The sequence below is a fragment of the Dermochelys coriacea genome, chromosome 26 (assembly GCF_009764565.3).
Source record: "Dermochelys coriacea isolate rDerCor1 chromosome 26, rDerCor1.pri.v4, whole genome shotgun sequence".
Classification (NCBI taxonomy): domain Eukaryota; kingdom Metazoa; phylum Chordata; order Testudines; family Dermochelyidae; genus Dermochelys; species Dermochelys coriacea.
This window is the reverse complement of record NC_050093.1, coordinates 10,803,467-10,813,919: the sequence shown is the minus strand read 5'-3', so window position 1 is coordinate 10,813,919 and position 10,453 is coordinate 10,803,467. Positions and strand designations below refer to the sequence as shown.

Here is a 10,453-nt window from a genome sequence, read left to right as displayed (position 1 = left end):
TTGACCTGGTCCAGCCTTTCCTTACTTGTGACATCACATCCTGACTTATATGATTAAGGATATAAAAGATGAGAAACAAGGCACAGCTGATTCCAGTGCTAAATGTATTTAATTGACACACATTGTAACAGCCTAGGATTTTCTACACATGAAGCATAAAGGGAAGACAAAGACAAAAAGCTAGAAAATGGCGTGTTACAGGAAGAATAACGACAAAACTGGTTTTATCTAATCAGTGGGCACCTTGTCAGACCAGTTCCAAGCAGTGAAGATTTTACTACTTGAATGATACTTCACCACAGAAGGCAATATTAATAATCCACAGGATGCTAGCCTGAAAACAGCTTCCTGAGTAGAAGAAGTTTGCTCCTTTCACTCCTTAATGAAAAGAAAAAGAAAAAGTATTGTCAGGTGATGCCTGATGTGGATGTTAGGAGATCTGTACATTCACTACAGTTCAAGACACACAGAACCCTGCACCTCGTATAGCCACTAACACCTGCACAAAGTGATCACAAAGTAGGTGTACAATGCTACCCAATCAGAGTGGGAACATGTTATGCCCACGTTACACAAACATCAGTAACTGCCCAAAGTGCAAGACAATGGAGAGTCAGACCCAGAAAATTCTCACTGTTCTACAGGATTAATTCCTTGAATAACACCGAGTTCCTGTAACAAAGAAAATATTCCTTTCCTGCAGAACAAAGAACATTTTAATGCGATCAAGTAGGACAAGACATAGCATCCACATCAGACAGTAGATGATTTATCTCTGCATGGTTTGTAACCTCTACTATTTTTGGTAACAGTTCAACAACATTTGTTATACAAGTATATACTTCTATTACTCTGGTCAAGGAATCTTTTTAATATAAAAGTTTTTGAAATAAATAATATACAAAATATAAATAAAAGTATAAAAATACAATCAACAAAGCCAATTGCATTTTTGCCTCGAAAATGACTGACCAGAAATTTGAGCTAATTAGTATTCTTCAGTGAATGCTAGCTAATTAACCCTCTCAACAATCATATGTGGTAGCTAAATACTAGCTGTTATTCCCATCAAGAACCTGCAAGGTGTTCAGAACTGTGGCCTGATCCAGCAAAGTGCTTAAGCAAATGTTTAATTTTAGGCACATGAGTAGTCTCGCTGTAGGTTTGAGCCCTCAGCAGTTCTTCCATGACCACACAGCAAGTCAGCAGCAGTTAATGGCTTAGAAGCTAGTAGTTCCTGAATCCCAGCACCAAGGTTATTCCACTAAACCACACTGTCTCTCTTCCGTATCTTAGCGATAGATCCAAGGTACAAAATTCTGCACCAGACTTTGAACAACGCGACGTTTGGGAGTGTTGGAATCCGAGCTTTTACAATTATAGAGTATAGACTGACGGCAAAAAAATTCAGATCCAGTCTAATACCCTTCTAAAGCACATCAAGTTCTTGGTTCCGGTCCATCTCTATGTAGGACAGTAACATTCATTCCATGCAGAAAATACAACTCAGTTCGCTATATGAATAGTTACTTTAACTTGCACTCACTCTCAGCCTCATGAGCCACATAGGTAGGAAGTCCTCTGCACATAGCTTCAATGTTCTTTCCATAAGGGGTCAGATCAGGGACTCTGGTCTTTGAGACAACAAATCTCAGTTCCTTCGGACGAGGCCCTTGAGCTCCAGCCTTCTAAACATTCAGAAAGCAAACTCAGAACACTGTCATTCAATAAAACTGATGACTAGAATCATTTATGACAGTTTGTGTTCCTGTAGCTGACATTTCTGACACAGTGCACAGGGTGTGCCAGGCTGAATAGGGCCCTACAGACCAGAAGCAAGCAGGGAATGAGCTCCTCAGTTCAGATCTCACACCAGGGCACAAGGTGGAGGTGAGGACTGAAGACGCAACCATGCATTAAGAGAAGAGCATTGGAAACTCCATAAAGTTGACTGGGGAAAAGAGAAAGGTTGTCTATAATTTACCTGGGCCCTCTCTCTAAAATATTCCCTTAATCCTATGCTCAATCCTATACCCCAGATATACATGGGTTTGTAGATAGGAGAAGTGAGGGGCTGGGAATTTATTAATTTATTTTCCCATAACCAATGAGAAGGCAGGAACATGTATATTAAACACATTTGCTGGAAATGTTTACAACCTGTTCTTGAGAACTCTAATGAATATATTGATAGTACGGCACATTGTTTGGTAGAAGTAAGTGAAAGTTGGAATTTCCATCCCTCAAGAAAGTTTGATGTTTCAACATTTGTTTTCATCATGAATTAGAATAAAAGGTTGAAAAACTGAAGTTATTCAAGGAATATAAAATTCCAGAAAATTTTTTATTTTGAAGTGTAAAATTTCATTTTGCATTTTTGATCAAAAAGGAACATTTTGATATTTTTGAATCAAATTGTTTTGCTTCAGTTTGTTGAACTGACCCAAACTGCTGTCTTTTTGTGCCAGTTCAGCATTAAACTGTACTGGCTCATTGCCTCATGGGAACTGTAGATCAGGTTGCCTGATGTCCCTATTCTCCTCTGTGGGCAGGCTCCCTGACTTGAGTACATATCCCATGATGCACCTGCAATGATGTGACTCCCATAACATGTAATGGCACTCAGCCAGAAGAAAAACTCTGTTGCATCATGGGAGATGTAGTCCAGCCAGGGAGCCAAGCCCATGGAAGAGACTGGAGGCCGAAAGTACAACTCCCATGAAGCATTGTGCCACAATAGGAAATGAGGTTTAAAATTGAACTTACTCAAAATGAAACATTTTGGGTTAAACTAATCCAAAACAAAATATTTAGTTTATATTTTCCCAATAAAAAATAAATTAATAAAAAACTAAATTTCCCATAGAAAGTTTCAATTTTTCAGCAACTGCATTTTCCATCAGAAAATCATTCTGTTGAAAAATTCCCAGCCAGCTCTATTTTTCAACTTGAGTTATTTGAAGCAATGCTAAAGGCTGTGATGGACTATAATGGGGTATCTCGGAATAAGGAATTTTTAAAACACTTCAAATCTGTCCCTAACTCGGTGCAATCTGGTCTTCTCCAGAGTGAGAAAGTATGTTCTTCAGGAATATTTTGATGAGCCCCCAAGTTATGTCATATTTAGCAGGGAGGACTGAGAAATAGCCCTCTAGTTTTATGGAGGAATTGTAACAAGAGCTCTTTTGAAGATCTAGCCTCAATTGTGTGTTCTGAGCTACTGAATATATGTCCTTGAGTTCCTTTGAAAAACTGGCCCACTCGTTTGGCCAGAGACTTTTCTTCCAGAGCTGGATCCCCTCCAATTTCAGCTGGTCAGAACATGGATTTTATCTGATGTGAAAAATTTTGCAATTTTTATTTTTTGTTCATCGTAATTGGGAGGAAAAGCCAAAATTTTGAATTTTTTCATTAAATAAAATTCTGAAAAAATATTGTTTCAATTGTATTGTTTCATTTCAATACATTCAAAATGTTTCATTTTCATTCTGATCCTGCTGGTTTTATATATCTATATCTATATCTATATAAATATATATATTTATATATATTTATATATATATATATAACACGGCACAGACTGTTGCTGCATAGGTACTGGTTTCCTAGCATGTATACACTCATGCACATCTGTTAGGATGGCTTCCTGCCCATTCATAAAGGTGGACTGCCAGATTTTATATATAAAATCAGCAGGATCAAAATGAAAATATTATATACATATATTATATATATGTATGTGTGTGTGTGTGTATATACATATATATACACACACACATATAAAGCTGCAAAAAAATTTGTTCCAAAAATGCCAAAACAGGACTCTTCTAAAGTTTTTTCATATTTTTTCTGAATAAAATTTTGTCAAAATCAATATGATATTGCAAAAATTTTCAGTTTCATCTAAACCGGAGTATCTGACAGAAAACTACTCTGATGAACATTTTCCTACCTACAACAGCTCTACCTCCAGCATCTTAAGATGATTCATTTCCACAATTAGCTTTATACTACTACGGCTTGTTTACCTGGGGACACTCAGGAAAGTTAAGATGAATTCATGAAAGGCGTGAAGTTAATGTGCATAAATTAAAGTGTGTTAACACCCCCCCCCCCCCCGCCCAGTGTGGACAGTCTCAGAAAGTGGCCCAAGTTTGCGGAGGATTAAACTACAGTGAACTAAAGCCACTTTAACTGTGAATGAGAGCATGCGTGGGGGTGTAGACAAGCCCTTAGAAAAAGGCAACCTCACTTCCCCCCATCAATTCCAGCATGCCCTTCCATCTTACCTTCCTTTCGCTAATCAGCCTGGGAATGACTGCAATATCAGGCATGACATCTTTGTTCATTTTAGCAATGATACAAGATTTCTTGGAAAATACCCTGGTTGCCATGAAACCCTGTAAAATAAAACTACAAAGAGCTAGACGTTTTGTTTGAGCAGCTCCCCAGTAAATGAGACGCAAATCAGGTTTGTTTAATTTTTGAAGCTAAATAACATTTAATACAGATTTCCCCTCCCCAACATTTAGACTAATTTTGATAAATTATTAGTAATTTGCATGCATTATGACTAATCATGTAGGCACTACTCCAATCAGTGACTCCATAGGTTTCCCAAAAATGCATGTTTGCCACTTACATTGCTGTCATCCCAGATGGAGTTCCATGAGTTCCAGCCATTGTTTGTGTCAGTGATGGCCACATGCTTATCCTTGTTGATGCTCACAGTCTGCTGTGAATTTCCACCATTATTTCCCTGGTTGTTTTCATTCACATTCTTGGATTTAAAAACAAAAGGTGACAAATATTTCGGTTTTTCGGGTTTTTCTCCATCAACTCTCTCATAATCACAAGTGCTTTGGAAAATCATTGCTCTTAAAATTATGTTATAGTGATGTAATGGAATGAGCCGCCCACCCCACGGAGGCTACTTAAGCTTTCATGCCAAACCCTGAAATCTCTTATTCTAATTTATGCAGCCCTTCTTCAGCAAAATGCTATTGATACAAATCTAGAGGTGGAGTTTTGCCTGAGTGAGAACTCAATCAGAACTTGTCCAATTGGCTCTAGTTAAAAGATAGCCAGATCATTCAATCACAGATCATCCCTAACAGATTTTCCCTTCCTGCATGGAAGTAAGGGGTCATCTGTCTATGCAGGACAGACCTGCACTTTTCCAGATCCTACTGACGGTGCTCAACAAGGAGAGAACTCAATCATCATCATCACCAATAGTAATAATAAATAATAATAATAATAAAAATGTATCAGAGTGGTAGCCATGTTAGTTTGGATCTGTAAAAGTGGCAAAGAGTCCTGTGGCACTTTATAGACTAACAGACGTATTGGAGTATAAGCTTTCCTGGGTGAATACCCACTTCTTCAGATGCATGTAGTGGAAATTTCCAGAGGCAAGTATAAATATGCAAGCAAGAATCAAGCTAGGGATAATGAGGTTAGTTCAATCAGGGAGGATGAGGCCCTCTTCTAGCAGTTGAAGTGTGAACACCAAGGGAGGAGAAACTGCTTTTGTAGTTGGCGAGCCATTCACAGTCTGTGTTTAATCCTGAGCTGATGGTGTCAAATTTGCAAATGAACTGAAGCTCAGCAGTTTCTCTTTGAAGTCTGGTCCTGACTTTTTTTGCTCTTGAATGGCAACCTTTAAATCTGCTAATGTGTGTCAGGGAGATTGAAGTGTTCCCCTACAGGTTTTTGTATATTACCATTCCTAATATCTGATTTGTGTCCATTTATCCTTTTATGTAGGGACTGTCCAGTAATAAAAATGATCTGTTTCTTTGAATTATTGTAGCATCTATAAGCCCCAGTCATGAATCAGGACAATCATGCTTAAAAGCTTGTTTGGAGGTGGGTTTGTTGTTTTCAATCACATTTATAGCTGTCAAGGTTCCTTCCCCACTCTGAACTCTAGGGTACAGCTGTGGGGACCTGCATGAAAACCTCCTAAGCTTACTTTTACCAGCTTACGTTAAAACTTCCCCTAGGTACAAACTATTTTACCTTTTGCCCTTGAACTTTCACTGCCACCACCAAATATCTAACCAGGTTTTTTATTAGGAAAGAGCTGTTTGGAAACGTCTTTCCCCCCAAAATCCTCACCAAAACCTTGCACCCCCCTTCCTGGGGAAGGTTTGGTAAAAAACCTCACCAATTTGCATAGGTGACCACAGACCCAAACCATTGGATCTTAAGAACAATGAAAAAGCATTCAGTTTCTTAAAAGAAGGATTTTAATAGAAGAAAAAGTAAAAAGAATCACCTCTATAAAATCAGGATGGTAAATACCTTACAGGGTAATTAGATTCAAAACATAGAGAATCCCTCTAGGCAAAACCTTAAGTTACAAAAAGACACAAAAACAGGAATATCCATTCCATTCAACACAGCTTATTTTCTCAGCCATTTAAAGAAATCATAATCTAATGCATCTCTAGCTAGATTACTTACTAAATTCTAAGACTCCATTCCTGTTCTGTTCCCGGCAAAAGCATCACCCAGACAGACCCAGACCCTTTGTTTCTCCCCCACCCTCAGCTTTGAAAGTATCTTGTCTCCTCATTGGTCACTGTGGTCAGGTGCCAGTGAGGTTATCCTACCTTTCTAACCCTTTACAGGTGAAAGGGTTTTTCCTCTGTCCAGGAGGAATTTTAAAGGTGTTTACCCTTCCCTTTATATTTATGACAATAGCATAATGAATTAAGTTTCTGCAATGGACAAAAAACTCTTGTGAGGTTACCATTGGGTTACATACATTTGCCATTGTTCTAACCTATTGTTATGGGGCAGTCAGAACCATTCCTAAATATTGACGTATCTTTGTGATCAAATTTCCAGCGTTCTTAGTATATACAGTAGTTTCCTAAGGTCTGATTCTCATTTACGCTAAGGCCTTTTTACACCAGTCTGGCAGTATGAAAGGACCTTAATTTGGGTGTAAATTACATATATGCCCTTTGCAACCACTATTTACACTACCACAGCAGCATAACGAGGAGTAAATATAAATGAGAATCCAGCTCATAATATATACAATGGTATCTCAATGGAATTTTATTCACTGATAGAACAAATATTCATTTTCCCACGAGGAACTCCATCAATAATCACAACATTTTGACAATGGCAGAACAATATTGATGCATTGCAATAGATATTATACAATTTTTCCTTTCATGTTTGGTCTGAAATGTAGTAAAGTTAATAGCAAAATCATTCTCTGAGTAGGTTAGCTGAATAATTATTTTCTTTAGAGCACAAACCCAGTCTTGTGATATTGCAGTTTTATGTGCTAAAGGACATTTTAGATTTTTCTTCAGAAACATCTTTCAGTAATGTGAAAATTCATAAAGCATAAATTAAACAAATTGATAGGAGGAGTATTATGTACCGTATTTGATCATTATACTTACATCAGTAGCAAGAGACGGAGTTAGGAAGACTCCAAGAAGACTGGCAATCACAATCTGAAATAAACATTGAAAGCATATCAGTATAAAGGCTGATATGGCTAAAAATATAGTAAAAAGAACCTTCACACACACCTTTCCTCCAAATTGATGTAAAGTATCTGAACTGATTTTGCTTTCACACTGGATGCATATTACTTAAGGGGATTTATGCCTTTGTTGACACTAGTGTGAGATCAGATTCAGCTCCATTGCTTTAATTTTTTATATATCAGATATTTAAATTATTTAAAGGGCCAGATTCTTCAGACCTCACTTATCATATTTGCTTTGGAAAGACTTTTTTGCTTGAGTAAGGAGAGCAGGATTATGCTTATACTATTTAAAAGTTACAGAAAGTGGGCTTGATCCATCGCTGTGTTACACCAGTTTTCTGCTGGTATAACTCCATTGACATCAATCAACACTGGACCATGCCCCATGCCCTCTGCATACAATACAATTTGCATCTAAATCGTATTCAGCTTAATGTGGTCTGATAAGTTGCATTTCCTGTTGCATTTCCTGTTGAAATCACTAGTGACCCCACAGACCTTGCACCAATGCAGCTCCCATTGAAATGTCTGGTATTTCTGCATATGTAAAGACTACCCTTTTTGGACTAACTAGAGTGTTAATGCTATATTATTTTGTAGGAAGCAAATGGTAAATATACTCACAGAGAGCTTCATTTTTACAGCAGAGGAGGTGAAAGATCTGCTTGAGGAAGTGATACAAATCCTTCCACTTTATATACACTGGGGGTTCCCAAAATTAGGTGGGGAAAGTAAATGTATCATACTAGAATATAGCCATTGATATGTGACATGGAGCATTATCTCCTGGTGCAATTATTATGCAAGCAAAGGGATTTGAAACTGGCCTAATAGAGTCAGTCACCTGCAGCAGATAAGGGTCAATTATACTTAATCAAAATCAGACTTTCAATCCCTAAAGTCAAACAAGATTCCTGGGGCAAAATAGTGCGTGCATGCCAAATGCCTCAGCCCAGCAAACATTTTTCTCTCTATAACTCATAGTATTGATAAAATATGATGTCATCTCTTTGTGCCAGGGACCCCTATGGGCCTAGCCCACTCCACATGAAAAGGGAGAGTTAGCTGCTTTTATGGCTATGTGTCGGCTCCTCTGGCACTGTGAAGGGAGATCTCCATGTGTTCGGAGTCTGCACTGAGGGAAATGGCAGGTCCAAGGCATGCTGAGTGCAGGAATAGGTGGAACAGGGACAATGCAGAAAAAGTAATATGTCCTAAGACCATGTTATCTTTTCCTTAGTCCCCAAGGCCAGGATCCTGGGGTGAAATGTGGCCCAGGAGTATCCCCAGTTACTACTGCCCAGGAACTGGCAGTCCCACCAAGGGTCAGAGTTTGTCATTTCCAGGACCGACCCGTCACTTCCAGGACCAACTGCGACGGCCAATCACGACGGCCCTCCAAAGCGCAGGGCCCGGAGCGGTCACCCTGATTTGCCATACCCTAGGGATAACTCTGCCAAATACAGAAGTAATACATAACCTCTCTATTCCTACTTGCCTGTGGTCCATCATGGGGAAAGGGAGCGTACCTCATAAAGGAGAATGGGAGCACGAAGCACTATGGCTGTATTTCCAAATCATAATATTTCTGATTTAAATTTTTGTCTAAAAGTCAAAATTTCTGGGTGTGGGAGGAAAAAACCCAACATTCCCCCCCGCCATCCCCGCTCAGCTCTGTTACTCATCCCCACACTGGCCCTGGCAGAAGGAACATGACATGGCTAGAGAGAACATGGCTACAGAACTCCTGCACTTCAGCAATACCCAGTTGGCAGATGGTAGGATAGGTGCCAAATATTTTAGGGCAGTGAGCTGGAAAGCAGTATAGAACTGGCCCCAGCATCGGGGATACGCAATCTGATCCTTTGGGCCCCCCCATCTCCCACTGTGTTGCACTTCAATTCCTCTGAGCCTACCAGAGAATTTGTCCCCAAGTACTGAACTGAGAAATACATTTTGTCTGCTACACATTATTTGCTTTAGGTGGAAAGTTCAATAGAGGCGTAATGACTGAATGCAAAGATCACCGTGGCACATTTTATTAGTTTTTTAGGTGGTGGCATAGAACTCTATGGCCCTATCCCTCTTATCTCTTGTGGGTGAAGTCAATATTCATCAGAAGCATCTCAAGAAATATTGATTCACATGGGGAGATTTCTGTATCAATTTTTTTTTCATCTGAGTTTGTTTGATCTGTTTTTTCAGGTGTTATTAGCCTGCTTCTGCATGATTGAAATGAAAGAATTTTGCCAATTAGAAAAAATCTCAAACTACAATTTTATAAATTTATCTTTTTCAAAAATCCACATCTCTTTTATTTAAATGATTGACATTGGGTGCTGGGACTAAAAACTAATTTCCCCAGGCTAATTTTCCCCCTACTGTTACTCACACCTTCTTGTCAACTGTTTGAAATGGGCCATCCTGATTACCACTACAAACTTGATTTTTTCTCCTGTTGATAATAGCCCACTTTAATTGAATTGGTCTCTCTAGAATTTGTAAGGTAATGCCTATCTTTTTATGTACTATGTATATATATCTTTCTACTGTATTTTCCACTCCATGCATCTGATGAAGTGGGTTTTAGCCCACGAAAGCTTATGCCCAAATAAATTTGTTAGTCTCTAAGGTGCCACAAGTACTCCTCATTGTTTTTGCTGATACAGACAAACATGACTAGAACTCTGAAACATTCTGCTCTTGGTTACATCAATATAATCTGTGTTAAATCCATTGGCTGCAATGATATTGAAGTCATTGCAGTCATAAGCTACAGCAGGAATTAGACCCCTGAAAGTAACTAGGAGAGAGGCAATTTCCTGCAACTTTTTGTCTATTTTTACAAAGCATTTACAGAACTTTTTTTCCATTCCAACACCTTAGTCAAGCTCCATTCTCTCCTTCTCTCTTCTGCAGTGATGTTAC

At 38.7% G+C, this 10,453-nt stretch overlaps 1 protein-coding gene across 1 annotated transcript; it reads right to left on the bottom strand.

The window, feature by feature from the left end:
- Positions 1 to 141: 141 nt before the first annotated feature.
- On the bottom strand, positions 142 to 8,963 carry LOC119848622 (gastrokine-1). Its single transcript, XM_043502914.1, has 6 exons — positions 8,886 to 8,963; positions 7,434 to 7,487; positions 4,643 to 4,780; positions 4,290 to 4,400; positions 1,547 to 1,688; positions 142 to 378 (listed from the first exon to the last, which is right to left on the bottom strand). The coding sequence occupies exons 1-6, from the start codon at positions 8,961 to 8,963 to the stop codon at positions 278 to 280; spliced, it is 624 nt and encodes a 207-aa protein (XP_043358849.1). The 3' UTR covers positions 142 to 277.
- Between the last annotated feature and the right edge of the window lie 1,490 nt (positions 8,964 to 10,453).